Genomic DNA, 20,009 nt, shown 5'->3' with positions numbered 1-20,009 from the left:
AACAACCCACACACACAAGTGCTCTCTATGCCTAGGTCAGAACACAGATGTGCAACAGGTGCATGTTTGCCTTTGACCAAATTAACGAAGTAAGTGGAATATGGAAATTCCAGCTCTGTAATCCAAGCACTAGAGCAGCTAAGACAGGAGGATTGCCACAAGTTTCAGGCCAACTGGAGATAAGATCGAGACAGTGTCTTTGAACAAATAAATAAATATCAATGGAATAGCTCCAACACAGCCTAACACACTGATTCAATTCCTGCAACATTTCCAAATCCTGACAGCTCTAGTTGCATGTATGCTTACTGGCACATTTACAGAATTTGTCATTTAAGTGCAATTCATAAGAAAAACCCATACAGGAGACATATTTAGTTGTTTTCACATTAATGTGAATGATTGCATCTTCTGTGCAAATGTCAGTGTCACAGAAGAAAATGTAGTTTACATAATCTGTTACTATAAACTTAAGAAACAATTCAAATTAACAACCTGTCAGTGATTCTTAGCTTCTCTTGCCCTGCCCACATAGCCGCCTACCCACAGACATTTTTAAGTCTTACAAAGAACCCTCTTTGTAAAGAAAACAGTAGTCTTCTCTAAATGTATTGTAACCAGCAATTTTAGTCACTGGCTGTTTTCTCTAACTTCAAATGGGCACAGTAAGTACTTTAGTATTATTATCCCTGTCTTCTTCCCATAAAGCAAAGATTTGTAGGCTAATTTGTAAGTAGGCAGAAAAGAATCTTTATTATATCAATTAAAATAAGCTTAGCGAATCACGCGGTAGGAAAGCTTCAGGAATCCTAGAAGTATCCAATTATAAGATATTCTCCCGCCAAATGATAAATTATAGTGCCAGATGTACACTCTCCTGAGGTTCAGAGAGTTGTGACTAACTTACGTTCTAAAGGAAGAGGGGGCCCCTAGAAATGAAGCCCTAGCCACCCATCTATTTGGTTCTTCCACAACTGAAAAACTAAACAGGAGGCCCAGGGACGGTCATAGGAAAATCCTTGAAGATCCCTGAGAGATGAACAAGTCCTAAAGGGGTCTTCCAGAGGCGGAGTCATTCATTCATCTCTGCAAACTCATATTAATAAGCACGACCCGCCACTCTCTTGAACTTCGAGCCTGCAGACCCGAGATGAACCCTGCCCTCCAGGACACAGGACTGAAGTGGCGCAGAGTGTGATGACACCCAGACACTATGACCTCCATAAGGCAGTTCTGGGAACTGATTTCGATTCTTTTTCGCCTCTTGTCTATCTCAGACGTGGCATACTGCAGGTGCTTACTGTTTGCAGGCTGAACCTATAAATACTTATGAAACAGTCCCACCAGCGCTGGTCTGCAGGTGCATGTCCAGCAGGGCTCCCGGGGTCAGGCCGTCATCCGCCACTCCCCGCGGCAGACCTGGCTCGGACCTGTCCCCGGCCCGAGCCGTGGCGCCCTCCCCGCCCCCGTGCGGCACTCACCGTTGGTGTAGGGAGACCCCGAGGCTGAGGCGGCTCCGTTCTGGGCCTGGAGGCCGGCTGCGGCGCTTTGGACAGCCGGGATCCTGGGCTGGGCCATGGCGCCCGGGGATCTCAGGGTAGGACGGAGCCGTCGGGGTCGACCACAGCGCCCAGCCTAAGGGCTCCAACAGGAAAGCCGAGGGAAGGGAGCTGAAGGCCGGAGAAGCGGAACACGCGGGGGTGGCGCGTCAAAGTCGAGGCATGGCGTCTCGGTCTCTTCAGCCCGCCGGCGGCCACGACCCGGCCTGGGCGCGGAGAGGCTCCGGAGTCAGGTCGGCGCGGCTGCGAACGCCGGGCTCGGAGGCAGCAGCCGAACCCGGAGAGGAGGGAGGCCCTGGGCGGAGCCGCCGGCCGCGCAGGCACAGTGGGGACACGTGGCACTTCCGGTTCCGGCTGGAGGCTGCGGCCGTGCTCTCTGTCCCGGGGGACCTGCCCCGAAGCCACCTGACAGTCCCGTGTCCAGGCCCGGAGGACCGTGCACGGACTGTCCTGCCACGTCACTGACTCCCGCCGCCCGCCGGAAGTAGCCTGTGTCACCACTACGAAAATCCCCGGCGTGGAGAACGTCACCTTCCTGGCAGACCGGGGATCTGAGGGTGGTGCGGACTTTCAGAGTCGATTGGGTGGGATAGGAGAGACCCGGCTCCTCTTCCGGGATTCTTTGAGGATTACCTGAAACGACTGATGTCATCGTCTACCGCTGGTGGCTCAGCCGATGCTGCTATGCCAGGTGTAGAGTGCCAGGGAGTTTTACAAAGAGATGCTAAAATACGTGTGTATGTTAAAAGTGTCATGGGCGGGACATGGTAGCGATCGGGGAGGTCGAGGCAGAAGTGTTGTAAGTTTGAAAACGGCCTAGGCAGGTCAGCCAGGGCTGGAGTAAAGATCCTGGGTCAAGGTTAAAATGTGTGATGACGTTAAGGAGGAAGCCTTTTCTTTTCAGTGGGAGGATTAAGATAAATTTTGACATTAGCTTGTTCATAGTATAGTCATCCCGAAGTGCATTCACCACTCATGGGTCAGCATTCCTCCTTCTCCCAGTGTTGACAATGGAGTCCAGTGTCCTAGGGAAGCCCTCATTTTACCACCGAGCTACGCAACTACTAACAATATTTAATTAATACTGAGGCTCTGAACTAAATAACATATTTAAAATGGCAATTTTAAACCAGACATAGTATTGTACTCCTGTAGTTCTGGATACTGGAACATGAGGCAGGAAGATCTTAAATTCAGGATCAGCCTGGGCAATTTACCACGACTCAGTTTCTCAAAAGGGGGTCAGAGATGTAGGCTACTGGTGAAGAGTTTGCCTAACCTTGTAGTAAGAAGTCCTGAGTTCAAAAAATTAAAGGCAGTTTTTAATTCCTCCTCTGGGCGTTTACATTAAGGTGGATAATTCAAACTTTCTTCCTGGGCAAGTAGTTTGTGGGTTGCTTTTATTTTTACTCCCAGACTTTCTGACTTTTAAGGTCAAAGAGAAGTAGAAACTGGTTGGTTATGCAACATACTTGGTGATATCAGTAGTGATCTTCATTCTACTTTGGTTTTTCCTGCTCCAAGCAGATGACAAAGTCCTTCACAGATGTGTGCTACTGATTGAAATGTATTATATCATGAGTTTCACAACCTCAGGGGAAAGTACATCTTACCTAATTCATTTACTATCTAATGCCTGCGTGAAGTATTACAGAAAAAGAGCACAGTCTAAAACCCAGTCAGACCCAAGAAGCAAGCAGTAACTACGTATACAAATTTATCCTACCCTTGATTTTTATTAATATTTACCTCAAAACCATGCTAAAATATATTTGCTCTGAGTGAAATTCAACAATTAAAAAAACCAAAAGATTGTTTTAAAGTTTGTTTCTGTATGTACAGGTACCTACACAGGTATTTACACCGTAAGTATGCAATGCCCATAGAGACCAGAAGGGGCCACTGCATCCCCTGGCATTGGAGTTGACAGTTGTGACGACCCTGATGTGGGTGGTGGAAAAGGAACCCTGGTCCTCTGTAGGAGCACAACCAGTGCTCTTCACTGCTGAGCCATCTCTCCACTCCCCCACCCCTTATTACAAGATCCAGATAGGCTTCTTTAGGATGAAGATGATACTCTTTTGTTTGTCTTGTTTTGGGTTTTTTTTGAGACAGGTTCTCAGTCTAGCTCTTGGTACTGCCTTGTAGACCAGGTTGACCTCGAACTCACAGCGATCCACCTGCCTCTCTGCCTCCTGAGTGCTGGGATTGAAGGCATCTGCCACTACTCCCAGTTGAAGATGATACTTTTAATCAAACTCTACCTAAGAACATCTATGATGAAAATCTCAAAACACATACCTAAAAGCAGTAATACAAAGCAATAACAACATAGCACAGAACAAGAATGTAAGTCTTACTTTGAAGAGAGAATAGAACTCAGAAACTGCTGAAGCTTTATGAAGTCAGAAAAAAAAATGGTCTCTCTTCAAAGAGGTAAATGCTTAAAGCATGGTTTCCACCTTCCCTTGGTTTAATCTTCTCTGTATTCAACCCTTTTGGAATTATCTTGGTTTGTTGACCTTGGCACAGTGGCTTGATGTGGTTAAATCAAACTCTCTTTGAACTTTGTTCCATTTAAGCAATATCTCTGTGCTCAGATTTTAAAAAGTAAATAACCTGATTGGTTAAATCAGTTAAATAGCTATAGATAGTTTACTAATAAGTAAACAATTTTGCTCCACTCCTAAATTTCTCTATTACCATCCAAACTATGGTTAAGTTTCTGAATGTTTTTTTATCTTTCCAATTAGTCAACTTTAAGATGCTAAGGAGAGGCCAGGTATGGTACTCCTGCACTTGGGAGTGAGAAGTAGGTAGATCTCTATGAGTTTGAGGTCGGCTTGGTCTACATAGGAACAGCTAGGGCATGTAGAGAGACCCTGTCTTCAACAACAACAAAAATTCATTCTGCTTGTGGTTCAAACAACAATTTCAGTTATAGACATTTATTTGAACAACAGTTTCATTCTCTGAAACTTACTTGCTGCTCCAATTTAGGAACAGATCCTTCACCCTCATTTGCCTGGACCAGGACAGCTGCTTGTATGTGACGTCAGCTGTCGTGAAGCACATCCCAGGTGCCGTCTTGACACGGCAAGCCAGGGCGCTTGCTTGCTCATAGGGGCTCTCTTGTGATATCCCTGTTCTCATTACCCAGCGTGTTGAGCTTGCAGCACCCTGCACAAGAACTACTGGAATGTTTCTTCTGGTTTCTCTCTCCCTAGTCCACTGTAAGTTCCCAGGTGCAGACACTTCTGGCTCTCCAAAACATATTACCGTTACTCCTCCCTGCTCAGTCAATTTAAAATTTAAAATTTAAATTTAAAATTCCTCTCAGAAGTTTTTCTTATCTCCTGCTGCATAAAATCAGAAGCTCTGCCCACACCCTCAAAGCCCCTCATAACCCAGCTTTGCTGCCTCTGCCTTCACAGCCAGCTAAGGCAGTGGTTCTCAGCCTACTTCCTAATGCTGACACCCTTCAATACAGTTTCTTATGTTGTGATGACCCCAACCATAAACTCATGTTCACTGCTACTTCATAACTATAATTTTGCTACCGTGATGAGTCATAATGTAAATGTCTATGTTTTCCTGTAAAGGGGGTTGCTAGGTGACCCCTCAGGTTGAGAACCTAACCTAAGATGACTCATTGAAAAAAATTCTAGCTGCTATGAGAAAAACTGATAGGCGGGGTATAACAAGAGTTTCTGGAATTTTGGTTTCTTTAAAAACACAGAAACATGCTTTAGTTTTAATCTCAAGCGTGGGGTCTGGGGCTGCTTTGCTGAAGCTGATTGATTTGCCTCGTGCTTGAGCACAGGCATGATTCTGACTCCTGCAGATAGTTTCTGGGATTGTGTGCCATTTGGAATTCTGGAAACTTTTTAGAGGTTATATAAATGCTAGAACCCTGATGGGTGTACTTAGTGGTTGTTCATGGGGGGTTGTTTGCAGTTTGTTAGTAGTGCTCAAAGAAGAAACAAAAAGAAATTAGATTCATGGATCTCTCCCCCCTCTATCCTTCTTTCTCTCCTGTCTAGTGGTAGGGGGTAAAATGGGGTGGGGGGGCAGATAATGGGTGGGGAAAAGAAAAACCCAGAAAGTAGCAAAGACCAGCCACAGAGGGGAGTGACTAGGGCTGTGTTTGCTGGGGAGCAAAGATGACAGGACCTACAGCACATTGTGGCGAACAGAGGTGTGTATTTGTTAATCCCTGTTAAAACTTCAGACTTTGCTATCCCTGCTAACGACATGAAACCTTACAACACACACACACACACACACACACACACACACACACACTCTCATTCTTGACTCCCTGTTAATCTCTTCCATCGACCCAGCCTAGGCCCTGGTTACCCCTTACCTGGCTCACTACAGGTGCCTCTTGTCAAACTAATCTCAACTTCAGTCTGACTTAATATAACCTGTGTGCAATCGCCATGTGAAACTGCCCCACACAGTTTTAACAAGGTTTTTCTTGTTTTAGTCAAAACCTCTAAAATGGTTCTGGTTTTTTGAGACTCTAGTACTGGCTGTTCTGGAACTTGCTATGTAGACCAGGCTGGCCTTGAACTCACAGAGATCCATATGCCTCTGATTTCCAAGTGCTGGAACTAAAGATTTATGCCTGGCTAAAAACCTCTAAGACTTTGAGAGTTAAAGTCCTCCATTGTTTCAGGCTAGGGGTTTGTTTGGTTGTTTGGGGGGAGGGGAGCTTTGGTTTTGTTTGTTTGTTTGGCTTGGTTTGGTTTGGTTTTTCAAGACAGGGTTTCTCTGTGTTGCCATGGCTGTCCTGGAACTTACTCTGTAGACCAGGCTGGTCTTAAATTTAGAAAGCCTTCTGTCTCTGCCTTCCGAGTGCTGGAATTGAAGGTGTGTACCACCACTGCCCGGTACCTCAGACTAGTTTAAGTAGTTAAGCAGTAATGCTTCCCAATGCTGTTCCTATATTTACTGCTTTCTGTGTGTTCTTCTATCTGATTTTAGACAGGGTCTCATGTGGTCTTTGTGGGCTTCAGACTTGCTATGTATTCAAGTGAGGCCATCTCTGACCTTCCCATGTCTGCCTCCCAGCTGGGATTACAGGGATGCATCACCAGGCTTGTGATGGTTATTGTTTCTTCATAATACTGATTGGTTCTGAATATTAGTCCCAATTCTGCAGAAGCAGAAACTGAAAGCTGAAATGACTAGTAACGTTGGAACACATGGGTGGACAGACCAGGTGCTGTGTTTTACAGCACTGCCCATGAAGTAAAAACTAGTAATATGATAATATTGAGATTCTTCAAAACTGAACTTAATTTTTTATTTTTTTCTGTTTTTCTAAACTTTAAATAATATAAATGTCTTCCTTTGTTCAGTGTGGTGCACTTGTGAAAGTCAGATGACAACTTTACCAGGAGTTGATTCTCTTTATTCAATCTGTGAGTTCCAGGGATTAAACTCCTAGTTGTCACTTGATGGCAGATGCCAAGGCTATGTAGAGAGACCCTTTCTCAAACAAGACAAACAGGACCCACATTTTTTTTGTATAGTACAGGGGGCTGAACCCAAGGAATTTTATAAGCTAAGGCAGGCACTCTACCATTGAGTGCTATTTTCAGCCAGCCCCCTATAAAAGATGTATTTAGGTAGAAATTAATAAAGACTTTAATATAAGCTTAACCGTGAGGAGTAAGAGAAAGGGATGTTCAGAGGAAAAATGAGACACATGCAAGAGCAGGGGTGTGGGCTTCCCAAAGAATTGCAAGAAGTAAAACATATCCTAGCAAAAACTCAAGGGTCACTCAAAAGATGCAGTTTTGGGTAATTAGATGCCAAGTTGGACCTGTTGCTGCAAGGTTGCAATCCCAGTTTCTCAGAAGCAAGAGCAGGAAGATGATATATTCATGACTCCCCTGAGCAACTTTGTGAGATCCTGTTTTAAAATAAAAATAATTAAAGGGTGGCAGATGCACCTCGGTGCAACCCCCCAGTACTGAGAGGGGGAAAAAAGAAACAGCCTGGTGGTGGTGGCCCACACCTTAAATCTGCATTTAAGAGGCAGAGACAGGGGATCTCTGAGTTTGAGGCAGCCGGGTCTACGGAGTGGGTTCAAGGACAGCCAGGACTACACAAAGAAACCAAAACCCAACCAACCAAACAAACAAACAAAAAAACCAAAACTCAGGCGCCTCTTGGGGTTGGCGAGAAGTGGTCCGGAGCACAGGGATTGGTGGCGAGACCGAAAGGAGGCGGAACTGCGGGCGAGCCGGGCCAAGGAACTGCGGACTGTCACTAGTGAGGCACCCTCCGACCCGGAAGAATCTGGAGAGCTGGGGCCCTGGCAGCCATAGCGCTTTGCACAGCCGGCTCGGAGCGTGTAGGACGGGCACTGAGCAGGGTTGCGTTCTCTGGAGTCGCAGGTGAGTGCAGTGCCCTTGTCGGGGAAGAGAGCGGGCTACAGCTGTGGCCCTCCGGAAGGCCACTGTTTAGGCCGTACACTCGCCCGGAGCTCTTGTCTCTGGTCTTTCGTGAATGGGGAGCCTGTTGGGGTTTTGTTTTGGTGTTTTTGCGGTGTGAGGGGACGACAACTTCGGTCCATCCCTGCGGGAACCGCTCTAGTGGCTTTCGGGGTAAAACAGTGGTTGTCACCCGGCAAGTATTTCAGGAAAGAGTGACAGTACCGCACGCGAGCCGCTTTCCTTCCCCTGGGTCTCAGTTTCCCACTAGGTAAAATGAGAGAATTAGGGGTCATTGACAGCTGGAGAGGCTGGGACGTCTCTGTGTTGTCTCAGTGTGGGGATCAACTGAGTCTTCTCATTCTCCATACTTATCGTTTACCCTTAGCTCAAGCCCATTTGAGTGAAGGAAAAAGATACTAATGGGGGAAAAGTTAAGATTTTTCCGACAAGATAAAATTTATTTTGAAACGTCCAAGTCTGGCCTTGTTAGCTGAAGGAATAAAATTCATCAGAAGTTTAACGTATTGGGATGAGGAGAACTGAACTTACTGTCACGTATTTGAACATTCTTACATTAAGCTCTGTGTGGGTGGCATCTTACCCTGAAGATGTGTGTCCTTTGTTTAAATATTGGTCAGACTAGTTGCAGTGAAAAAGAAGGTACCACCTGTACAACACTGCAGTCTGCTAAGGAAGACAGACCTGTCAATTATTTTACAGGTGACCAATAAGGGGGATTTTACAATTTGCCAATGATGAGTGTCAGTAAAGCAGGGAGATGCATGCCTACCATTGCACCTTTCAGTACATTTGTGTTTGTGACCAAAGTAATTTGACCTTTAAAAAAATTCTTTTTGAACATAGGCACCCTGACCCTATAATTTCAGGGGCATGATTTGAGCCAAGACTGCCTGAGAAGATCCTATCTCGAGAGAGAGAGAAAAAAATGTTCCCAGTGTTAAGATACTCCCCAGGCATTTCAGAGTTTACAGAAAAGGAAAATGTCCTTTTTGTCAAAATGTTAGAGAAGCAATTGGTTCTGTGGTTTTGAAGCTTTGCAGTTTGAATACGGAGCATCCTAACTTTCTTTCGCCTTGTACTAATGGAGTAGAAATGCAAGCAGACATGGAGATCACTGCCACCTCAGTCACGGCTTACAAACTAGAGTGCTGTAATAGTGACTCACCACATCTCTGCCCCCACTCAGGTACAAAGGTAGCTGAAACTCATTGAAATTACTTTTTTGGCAAAACATGATGAAGCTAAACTTTCTCCATTGTGTGTAGTTTTTAGAAAAACTTTGGTTATTGTTTTATTAATATTGGTAATATTTTATTACACATATTATGAGTATGTGTTAAAGATTATATCAGGGAGTACTTGTCAAGGTGTGAGTTTCTGAAATTAAACTCAAGTCATCATACTTGGTGACAGCACCTTTACATAATGAGCCATCTATTGGTATTTTGAGGATGGAATTTGTTATCAAATATACCAGTTTGAATTGTCTTAGTCCACTAGAGGCAAGTCCAAGTTCAGTACTCAGTTTCACAACATTCTTTTTGTTCTTAAGACTAGGTCTTGCTTTGTAGCCCAGACTGGCCTCTTGAGATCCTCCCCCATCAGCCTCTCAAGTGTTCTCTCTCCCTCTTTTCCTCTCTCTCCCCTTCTCCCCTTTTGTACTATCCTTTTGACAGAAGGTTGTTTTTTTCTTCTCCTTTTTTTCAGTCTTAAAGCTGTATTTCTTGTGGTTTTAACCTTCTTTCAGTTGGGTGTCTCTTTTCTCCAGAGGAAACAAGTACCCACTTTTTAAAAATTATATGAATTAAAAGGTTTAATTTAGGGCTGGAGAGATGGCTCAGCCCTTAAGAGCTCAGGATGCTCTTCCTGAGGTCCTGAGTTCAATTCCCAGCAACCACATGATAGCTCACAACCATCTGTAATAAGATCCGGTGCCCTCTTCTGGTGCGTCTAAAGACAGTTATAGTGTACTCAAATATATAAAATAAATAAACTTAAAAAAACAAAAGTTTAATTCATACAATTGCTTTGCATTAGGGGGTTGAGGTGGGGTAAGTTATTGTCCAATAAGCTGTTTTAGGATGGAAATGGGTGAAGCAGAACACTTTTGAAATTTAGTGTACAGAACATAGTCAAGGCAGGTGTGGTAGTGCATCCCTTTAATCCCAGCCCTCAGGCAGGGGCTGACCTGGGGTTCATAGAGTTTCAGGCCAGCTACATAGTGAGACTCTATCTCAAAACAACAAACAAACAAATAAGTAATAACAAGAACAACAAAAACTTGGTCAAGCATAGACAGCTCAGGCTGGCCTTGAACTTTGGATCTCCTGTCTACCTCCCAACTGCTGAGTTACAGGCCTGTGTGCTATCCCATGTATGGTTTATGTGCTGTCCAACTAAGTACTCTACTACCTGAGCTATGTCTCCAGCCTAGCCTTTGTATTTCTAGTGGTAAGTTAGATTACACATCGCATTCTATCTCTCTGTCTTATATGTGGGGAGAGATTGTATGTGCCATGTTGAGCATGTAGAGATCAGAGTACAACCTGGGAAAGTCAGTGTTGTCTTTTGACTATGTGGGTCCTAGGGATTAAAGTCTGGTCTGCTAGTCTGTCAACGGTTGCCATACCCACTGAGCCATCTTGCTGGTCCTTCTTTTATTTTTATTTTTTTTTAAGTTAGCATACAAAATAATGAGTTTTATTGTGACTTTTTAAAAGCTCTATTTTATTTTATGGGTATTTTGCCTGCATGTATTTATGTGTATGGGTATTTTGCCTACATGTATGCATTTGTACTGCATGTGTGCCTGATACCTGTGAACCAGAAAAGGCCATCAGATCTTCTGGAATTGGAGTTACAGATGTTGTGAGCTACCATATGGGTGCTGGGAACTGAGACTGGATCAGCAAGAACAAGAGGTCTTAACCGCTGAACTGCCTCCCAGACAGTATTTTGACATTTCATCCTCATGTATCTTGCTGTTTGCTGTGCTGTTTTTGGTCATCATTGGTATCTGTTGGAGACAGAATTTCATTAGTCCAAGCTGGCCTTAATTCACTAGGATCTGTCATGTCACAAATGCTGGACTTACAGATTACAGGCAAGTACACAATACCTAACTCTTCTCTCCAAGAGTGGTGATGTACATCTTTAATTCCAGCACTGGGAAGACAGAAGCAGGCAGATCTCTCAAAGCCAGCCTGATCCACACTGTGAATTCCAGGCCAACCAGGGTTACTCAGTAAGATCCTGACTCAATTTAAAAAAAAAAAAAAAAAAAAGAATCATGATGTAGTCTGTGCTGTTCTCAAACCAGGAATCCTCTGCCTTAGCCTAGAGCTGTGATCAGGTGAGTGCCACACTAGTTGGTTTGTAGTGAAATATCTGTCTGTGGTTGCAGGACACTATCCTAATACTTGTTATGGTGGCCCTCAGTGACAATGTATTCATATGTAACATGGAAATGGGGCCGGACATGGTTCCTCTGATTAAAGTACAAAACACACACACACACACACACACACACACACACACACACACACACACACACACAAGTCAGTAGATTTGAAAATGAGAATCTATTAATCTTTTTCACATTAAAAGTTATTAAGTTGGGTATGGTGGCATATGCTTATAACTCTAGCACTTGGGAAATGAAGGAGGAGCCAGTCTGAGCTACATTGTAACTTGTCCTAAGGAAAAAAATAAAAACCTCAAAAATAAGGATTCTGTTTTCTCATAAATGATTTGTAAACATAAAGTGTTCGTTTACAGTTTTTAAATTTGCTTTTATGTCAAATGATAGCTTTGTTGAACTAGACTTGACATAGCATAATATTCAGCATTTTATAGTCTACAGAGTGTTCCCAGTATAGCTACAATGTTACACAACCTTCGCCACTAATTCTAGAACATTTTTCCTCACCTCTGAAAGCAACCCAGTTCCCATGAGCAGTTGCCTGGACTCCTCTCCCACTTCTGACAGCACTAATCTGCTTGCTGTCAAGATTTGCCTGCATGGACATTCCACATAGAGAGGTATCCATACACGTTCAACGAGACAGAGTTTTAAGCAGTGATTTGTAACCTGAGTCCTGTTCACTGTGCTGATTTTCATGTTACCTGAGTAGATTGCACAGCCTTTTCCTGTTTGGTGTTCATGCAATAAATAAATCTGCTGACGTGGTATGTTTCCTTGTCAGTGACCTTTGCTCTTCACATGTCTCTGATGTGTTCCTGGGTTGTGTAACCTGTTCCCAGAGCTCAGGTGTCTGTTTGTAGCTCAGTGACTTTATTCTTAGTTGGGTGTTTTTATTTTTACTTTAATTTGAACAAAACAGAAACAAAGACCTATTTCTATTTTAGAAACTCCTGGTTTATTTTGAGGGTTTAGTACATTGTAATTTTATAGAACTATGAATATCTTTTTTCAAGTGGGGTTTCTCTGTGTAAGTAGATAATTCTCTGAGGTTAGATTTTATAACAATAGACTGGCAGCACCCTCATGCTGGTAAATCCTTTTCCTTGAGACTTACCTGTTCTACCCTCACCATTTTTTGTATCTCTCCCTGACAAACCATCATCCCAGTGAAGACTCTGCCTCTTGACTCAGTGCTGCTTTGTATAGCAACGCCCTCTGCTCTTTTAGATGAGTCTAAGACCTGTCACTGTGGACGCAGCGATTTCTAGCATGGCTTCCGGCACCTTTCACCCCAATGTCTCTTTATCTTTTAATGCCTGACCTTAGCGCTGCCACCACCCAGAACAGAACTTCTTTGAACTCCACTCTTTCCTATTCTGATGCACCCTGGTCTGCTTCACCCTCTCTCCGTTTACTACAGCCACACTTCTGGTTTCAAGACTCTCCTCTACTCTGTTGGTCTGTTCTGTGGAAGCCTGCGCGTGGTCACCTCTGTTCTTACACCCGTCCTTTGTCTACTCAGCCTGGTCTGGGTCAGCTCACCAGGGCCTCTCACCGCGCCCTCCCAGGGCTATTCTCATGCTCTCTTTGCTCCTCTCAGCTTCAGAGTCACACTCAGAGCCCTCTCCCTTTGGCCCTTTTTTCTCTGTCCTGGAAATCTGAATTTTCTAAAGCCCAACATCATGGAAGGTGGGGATGAAACATGGGCATGTTGAGGGGAAGCACATTAGTGCTGACTGGCACTGCTGGGAATGTTTGTTAGATCTCCAACTTTTTTTCCCTTAAACTCAGTGCTGGCTTGCTGGTAGTGTCAAGTACCTTTAATCCCAGCATGAGAGAGTGAGAGGCTGGTGGATCTCTGAATTCGAGGTCAGCCTGGTCTACAGAATAAGTTCCAGGACAGCCAGGGCTACACAGAGAAACCCTATCTTGAAAAACTAAAATAAATGAATAAATAAACTCAGTGCTAGGGCTTAAATCCTGTTCCATTCATGTTCTTGCTAAGTATGCTACCCCTGAGGTACATTCCCAGCCTTTTGAACAATCATTTAACTTGATCCACCATTACAGTACCTGTCCTGTATATTTCAAAATTTCCTCACTCCCATTATTTTTGAGACGGGTTTCAATATAAGTGTAGCCCAAGCTGGCCTTAAAGTCAGTCTTTTAATTTAGCTTTCTAAACTCTGGGATTACAGGCATGTGTCATCAGGGTCTACTCTTCTCCATCTTTGGGAGTCAGATTCCTGCCAACTCCACAGATTTCCTGCGCCTCCCTCCTTTGACTTGTATAGCACAGGCTGCTCTCAGTGCAAGCTCCTAGTCAGAATTCATTAGTTTTCTCCTCTTTCTCTCTATTATGTAGCTGTCTATCCTGGACCTTACTCTGTAGACCAGGCTGGCCTTCATCTTCCAGAGATCCACCTGCCTCTGCCTCCCTAGGCTGTGATTAAAGGTGTGCGCCCCATTCCTGGCTCTTCCAGAAGTTTTTCCTTTCAGTTTATCATTATACCCAATTCTCACTCTTCCTGCTTATTTTCCTCATTCTATTTCAAATGTATTTATATATTTAGACTTCTGCTATCTAGCTCAGGCTGGCCTGGGACCTTCCACCTCAGACTCCTCAGTGCTGGGATTTATAGAAGTAGTCTACCACTTCCATTTCAACTTTTTTTTTTTTTTTTTAATCTATTTGGGAGCTGGAGAGATGGCTCAGCAGTTAAGAGAACTGACTGCTCTTCCTGTGGTCCTGAGTTCAATTCCCAGCAACCACACAGTGGCTCACAACCATCTATAATGGGATCCAATGCCCTCTTTTGGCGTGTCTGAAGAGAGCAACAGTGTACTCATATACATAAAATAAATCTTGAAAAAAATCTATTTTACTTTTAAACCTTTAAATTTATTTTATGTATACCAGTGTTTTGCCTATATTTATGTTATATGTACCATATGCCTGTAGATTTAAAAAGAGGGGATCAGATCTCCTGGGACTGGATGATTGTGAGCCACCATGTGGGTACAGGGAATCAAACCTGAGTCCTCTGCAAGAATCTCACTGTCCCTCTATCTTTTTAGCCTCTGTTTTTCATTCATAGCTCAATAATAATAACAGCCAGGTTAACTTAGTGCATTTTGTGTTGTGTATGCAGACAGGCAGGCATGGTTTGCATAAAGGTCAGAGAATACATTTGGCAAGTCAGGACTCACCTTCTACCTTATTGAAGCTGGATATCTCTTGTTTCTGCTACTGTGTTGTGTATTCCACTCCAGGTACCTGCCTTCTCCCCGCAAACTTCTAGGAAATTTCCTGTCTCTGTCTCCCATCTCCCTATAGGAATACTGTGATTACAGATGTACTCCACCGTCTAGCTTTAGGTGGGTATTGGGGAGCACACTTGGATGTGAGGCTTTCATGGCCAGCTCTTTTACCTGTTGGCCTTCTCCCTGGTGGGTTTTGTTGTTTTGTGGTTGTGTGTGTGTGTTCATGCACACACACATTTTAGCTCTCCTGGTCTTTAGCACATGCCAGCAGGTATTTCAGAAGAAACTTGTAACTCATTCAAAGTCACATTTTAAATCGGAGATAGTTTCGACTCTGCTTTACCTCCTACAGCACAGCTCCATTGAAGGCTTCTCAGGCAGTCAAAAATTGCTTCTGTGGAACTGAGCTGGCTATGGCTTCTCTGCAGCTGCATTTGATGTCACCAATATCTTTCCTTTTTGCTACTCACTCTTCAGGTTCTTCTGGCCTCCCTGCATTCCATGGTCCACCCCTGTTTTCCCTAAATATCATGCCAAGTATGTCTTATTCATAGCATGTTGGTGGGTATCAGAGGCAGAAGGACTTTAAGCAGAGACAGTAGAAGGACATTCTGATGACAAAGTGTGGGTCACCAGCATTTTGACCCAGGGACAACTACAAGAAGGGAAGTAATATGCTTTAATCTTGGAAAGGTAGCTAAGACATAAGTAGAGAAAGTTCTGGAATACTAGGCCAGGAATTTGGTTGAATTATTTCTCAGCTTAAAACTTGTGGAAGTTCTTCATCCATCATCCAGGATGTATCGAGTCCATGGACAGTTTGCCACCTAAATTGTTGTACTGAAGTAACAGGTAAAAGCTGAGACTATCTCCAGCAAGTAGCTGTTGTCAGGCTGTGCAGCAAGTCACTTCCAAGATAGCATTTTGGCAGAGCTGCTCTGGAGGCAGCATATGGGAGTGGGGACAGATTTTAAAATGATACTTTGTAGTTTAGGATGTGGCTTTTTATTTGGGGACTACAGGCATCTATCATTCTGCTGAGCAACACAAATTTCTTACCAGGAGGCTTCTATGGGGAACAGACAGACTATACTGCAAGTCCTGGATAGAACTGAATGTGAGATGTGATTTATAAACAAACAAACAAACAATAAAAATCACTGATGGAGCTCAATGAAGAAGTACTTGTTCAGCATATCTAAGGCTGTGATTTGCTCCTAAGCACTGCAGGGGTAAAGGGTAATGATTTAAACATGCTATTTATTTATTTTAATATAGGGAATTATACGTAGGACTCTCCTAAATGCCTTTTAAGCTCTTTACCACTAGGCTATATCCAGAACTCCCCTTTTGCTGGTTTTGGGACTGGTCCCACTAAGTTTCCTAAGCTGGCCTTAAACTGTGTACTCAGCGGCTCAGACAAACCTTGAATTTAAGATTCTCTTGCCTTGCCAGGCAGTGGTAGCGCACGCCTTTAATCCCAGCACTTGGGAGGTAGAGGCAGGCAGAGTTTGAGGCTAGCCTGGTCTACAGAGTGAGTTCCAGGACAGCCAGAGTTATACAGAGAAACCCTGTCTTGAAAAAACAAACAAAGAAAGAAAGAAACAAAAAAGATTCTCTTGCCTCAGCCTCCCAAGTAACTAGGAATACAGGCTTCTGCCCATGGAGCTGAAGCAGAAACTTAAGACTTCTTTGGAGAGTCAGCTGTGTTGGATGGTGTTTTGCTGGGGCAAACATATGAAGGAATGTTTTCCTGAAGTGGACACAGGCGAAAGACTAAGGCAGACTCATGAAAGAATGTTTTGTTGAAGCAGACACAGGAGAGAGAATGTTCTGTTAAGGCAAACACATGAAAGGACACATGATGAAGGACTTTTTGCTAACAACACGCATGCATTGATCTGCCTTACATTGCATAGCTGAGCTGCATTTGTCAGGTCTCTGCAAGACCTGTGTTGAGGCAAGGCACATGCTTTCTCTATCACTGTCTGTTGTTTTAAGACAGAAACTTGTGTAACCCAGGCTGGCCTCAAATTAGCTATATAGCCAAGAATGATCTTGAACTTCTGGTCCTCCTGCCTCCATTTCCCAAACTCTGAGGGTATAGGCATGAGCCATAAAACCCTTGGAGTCCAGGGTGACCTGGTACTTACTATGTAGCCAAGACTGGCCTTGAGCTCACAACAATCCTCCTCCTCCTCCTTTTAGATGTGTTTAGTTTATTTTTATGTATATGAGTATTTTGCACATGTGTACCACCTGTGTGCCTGGTACCCTCAAAGATCAGAGTCAGATACCTTGGAACTGGAGTTCTGGGTGGTTGTGAGCTGTCTGGTGGGTGCTGGGAACTGAACCCAGGACCTCTGCAAGAGCAACCAATGCTCTTAACTGATGAGCCATCTCCTCAAGCCTGTTGTTTAGTTTAAGTGCTGGGATTATAGGTAAGAGCCTGTGTTTTTTGTTGTTGGTTTTTTGTTTTTTGGGTTTTTTTTGTTGTTTTGTTTTGTTTTGTTTTGTTTTGTTTTTCAAGACCGGGTTTCTCTGTGTAGTCCTGGCTGTCCTGGAACTCACTCTGTAGACCAGGCTGGCCTTGAACTCAGAAATCTGCCTGCCTCTGCCTCCCAAGTGCTGGGATTAAAGGCATGCGCCACCACCGCCCAGCTAGAGCCTGTGTTTTAAGAGGTGGTGGTTTGAATATGCTTGGCTCAGGGAGTGGCACTCTTAGGAGGTATGACCTTGTTGGAGTAGGTGAGGCCTTGTTGGAGGAAGTGTGTCATGTAGGCATGGCCTTTAAGATCCTCTGTCTAGCTTCCTGGAAGTGAGTCTTCTCTTAGCGACCTACAGCTAAAGAGGTAGAATTCTCAGCTCTTCTGTACCATGCCTGCCTAGATGCTGCCATGCTCTCACCTTGATGAACCTATAGGTTCATAGCCAGCTTCAATTAAATATTGTCCTTATAAGAGTTGCCTTGGTCATATTGTCTGTTCATAGCAGTAGATCCCTAACACATAGGGTTTTAGCAGTTTTTGTCCAAGTTGCATTTGTGTAGCCAGTTTGCACTCTATAGCCCTTTTGAGAGGAAGAACCACATGAGTTATCCCTCTTTGTATTCTTAGTAATGTATCTCAGGTCCTCAGACTTAAAAGCTCAGAAAACACAAATAAAGTAACATTTTATTGCCTTATGATTCTCTTTGATAAAATATGGCATCTGCAAGTCTCTTGGAAAGATAAAGTTTTCATGTGTATTCTCTAAGTACCAATGTCTTTCCATATTTTGTTTTGGTTTTGGGTGCTGGATCTTGAACCCAGAGCTTTGTTCATACCATGCCTATACCCTAGGCCCCTACACATTTCAGTGTCTCTGTCATCTGGACAATAATGGTAAGAGGATGTGTAACTTTGAGGGGAAGGGATATTTTTGAACAGAGTCTCACTATGTAACTGGCTGGCCTGGAACAGTCTGTGCAGACCTAATTGTCATCGAACTCAAAATTCTACTTCATCTCCACCAAGTGCTAGAATTCATGGATAAGCATCCTGCCCATGGCTCTCATTTTTGCCTTACTGACATATTCATACATTTTCCATGTGTTTGATTCCAACATGGAATTCTTGGACTATAAAAACAAAATTTAGCCAGGTAGTAGCAGTGGTGGCGGCAAATTTAATCCCACTCAGCACTTGGGAGACAGGTCTCTGAGTTTGAGTAGGGCAGGTCTACAAAGTGGGCAGGTCTACAAAGTGAGTTCCAGGACAGTCAGGACAACGTACAGAAACCTTGTCTCAGAAAACAACACTTGCTCACATGCACACACCACCACCAACAACAACAACAAAAAATTTTTTTGAGTTAGATAAAAAAGTTCCACATATTCAGGAGGCTGAAGAAGGATTGTGAGTTGGAAGCCAACTTAAAGAATTTAGTGAGATCCAGCCCCCTGCCCCAAATTAAGCTAAACGCTTTTACCAATGAAGACTTGGGAGCCAGATGCTGGGGTGAAAGCCTTCTACCTCAGAGAGGCATAAAAAGCATCCAGATGACCTTTTAGCTGATGTCCCATTAGGAATGCCCCTCTCTCATGACATCTCAAAAAACCTCCCAACAAAGTCAATGTCCCTCACTTCTACTTCCTAGGCAGCTCTCTGTCCATCCTCCTGACTTCCTCTTATTCTCAGTTTTTTCTTAATAATCCCGTGTTCACTTCCTGTCAACTGGTTGCTAGCTCTGCCTTTTGACCCATGGTTGACTGTTTACAATATTCAAGCAAAAAGCTCTTGGATTAAAGGTGTGAGCTCAGGCTGAGCCACACCTCAACTAAAAACGGGGGGGGGGGGGGGTTCACATACAATAAATACAGAAAATAACACAGTAAGAACAGTAAATAACACAATTTGGGGGTCACAGTGTGATCAAATATCCTGCAACAGCTTGGAATGAAGTTCAGTGGTTGAGAGCTTGTCTAGCTGCTGGACCCTGGTTGGACCCCACCCCTCAAGCCCTCTCAGACCAGTTCAAGAGAGGGAAGAAGAAAGGGAGTCCCTTGCAGGACTTAGAGTATCTCAGAAAGCTGAGCTGGGCTCATACACGATGCAGGTGGGTTTGCTCCCTCTTCAGGGTTTAAGGTGGTGTGGGCACAGGGCTGCTTCGCTGCTGAGCCTCGTTAGCCGCCCTGGTCAGACCTGACAGCCTACTGCAGAGATGATTAAAGCAGACAGGACGTCTAAAGAAGGACAAAGCACACAGCCTTCCCAAAGTTGGGACAGGTCCCAAGGTTCAGAGTTATTTGTTCACATCTAGAAAGTTAACTTTGTTGACCAGTGAAAGTGCATTTCTGTGTCTATGAGATCTTATCTCAATAAACTTTCTGTTCTGTTTTTCTTTTACCCCTTTAGTATGCCAAGCTATGTTGCGTAAATACTGAATTGTATTCTGTTTTCTGCTGTGACTTAAAAGGCATGTTTAACATGTGGTAATGATTAAATGTTGAAAAATTCAGAAAGATAACATACCCCAAATTTATCACCTAGAACTGATTGCCATGTGAAGAGGATTATGTATGAGGGCACATGCCAGTAATCTTAGCACTGGGGAGAAGGAAGCTGGGAGACTGGAAATTCAAGGCCCTCAGCTACACAGAAGCCAGCTTAAATTAGAGGCCCTGTTTAAAAAAAATATATGACATATGTTAGGCAGGCTCTTTACACTAAGGTTTTTTTTTTTTTTAACTTGCATTTTATTTATTGGGGAGAGGTACACATATGGCATAGTGTCCTTGTAGAAGCCAGA

General features: G+C 43.8%; 2 protein-coding genes and 1 long non-coding RNA gene across 6 annotated transcripts in view; 1 reads left to right on the top strand and 2 right to left on the bottom strand.

The window, feature by feature from the left end:
* Sec24a (SEC24 homolog A, COPII component) overlaps nucleotides 1-2,011 on the bottom strand; it is a 61,121-nt gene extending 59,110 nt beyond the window's left edge. For all 3 annotated transcript variants that reach the window (XM_034505764.2, XM_034505765.2, XM_076936879.1), the window contains exon 1: nucleotides 1,482-2,011. In XM_034505764.2, coding sequence (XP_034361655.1) covers nucleotides 1,482-1,578 — 97 coding nt within the window. In that variant the 5' untranslated portion in view covers nucleotides 1,579-2,011. The remainder of the gene's footprint in view (nucleotides 1-1,481) is intronic.
* A 214-nt stretch (nucleotides 2,012-2,225) lies between these two features.
* The window catches only part of Sar1b (secretion associated Ras related GTPase 1B), a 33,467-nt gene continuing 15,683 nt past the window's right edge, over nucleotides 2,226-20,009 (top strand). The window contains exon 1 of one of the 2 annotated variants that reach the window (XM_076936880.1): nucleotides 2,226-2,250. The gene's annotated coding sequence lies outside the window, so the exon portion shown is untranslated. Of the gene's footprint in view, nucleotides 2,251-7,809; nucleotides 7,973-20,009 lie in introns of those variants that run through there. The other variant, XM_034504192.2, reaches the window with a different exon arrangement.
* LOC143442809 (uncharacterized) lies at nucleotides 10,022-12,095 on the bottom strand. The gene is made up of 3 exons (XR_013111306.1): nucleotides 11,961-12,095; nucleotides 11,151-11,284; nucleotides 10,022-11,048 (listed from the first exon to the last, which is right to left on the bottom strand). It is a non-coding gene; the product is annotated as an uncharacterized LOC143442809 (long non-coding RNA).

Source organism: Arvicanthis niloticus, chromosome 6, assembly GCF_011762505.2.
Source record: "Arvicanthis niloticus isolate mArvNil1 chromosome 6, mArvNil1.pat.X, whole genome shotgun sequence".
In the NCBI taxonomy this organism is placed as follows: domain Eukaryota; kingdom Metazoa; phylum Chordata; class Mammalia; order Rodentia; family Muridae; genus Arvicanthis; species Arvicanthis niloticus.
Note: the sequence above shows the minus strand (reverse complement) of the source record. Positions and strands in the feature narration are given on the sequence as shown.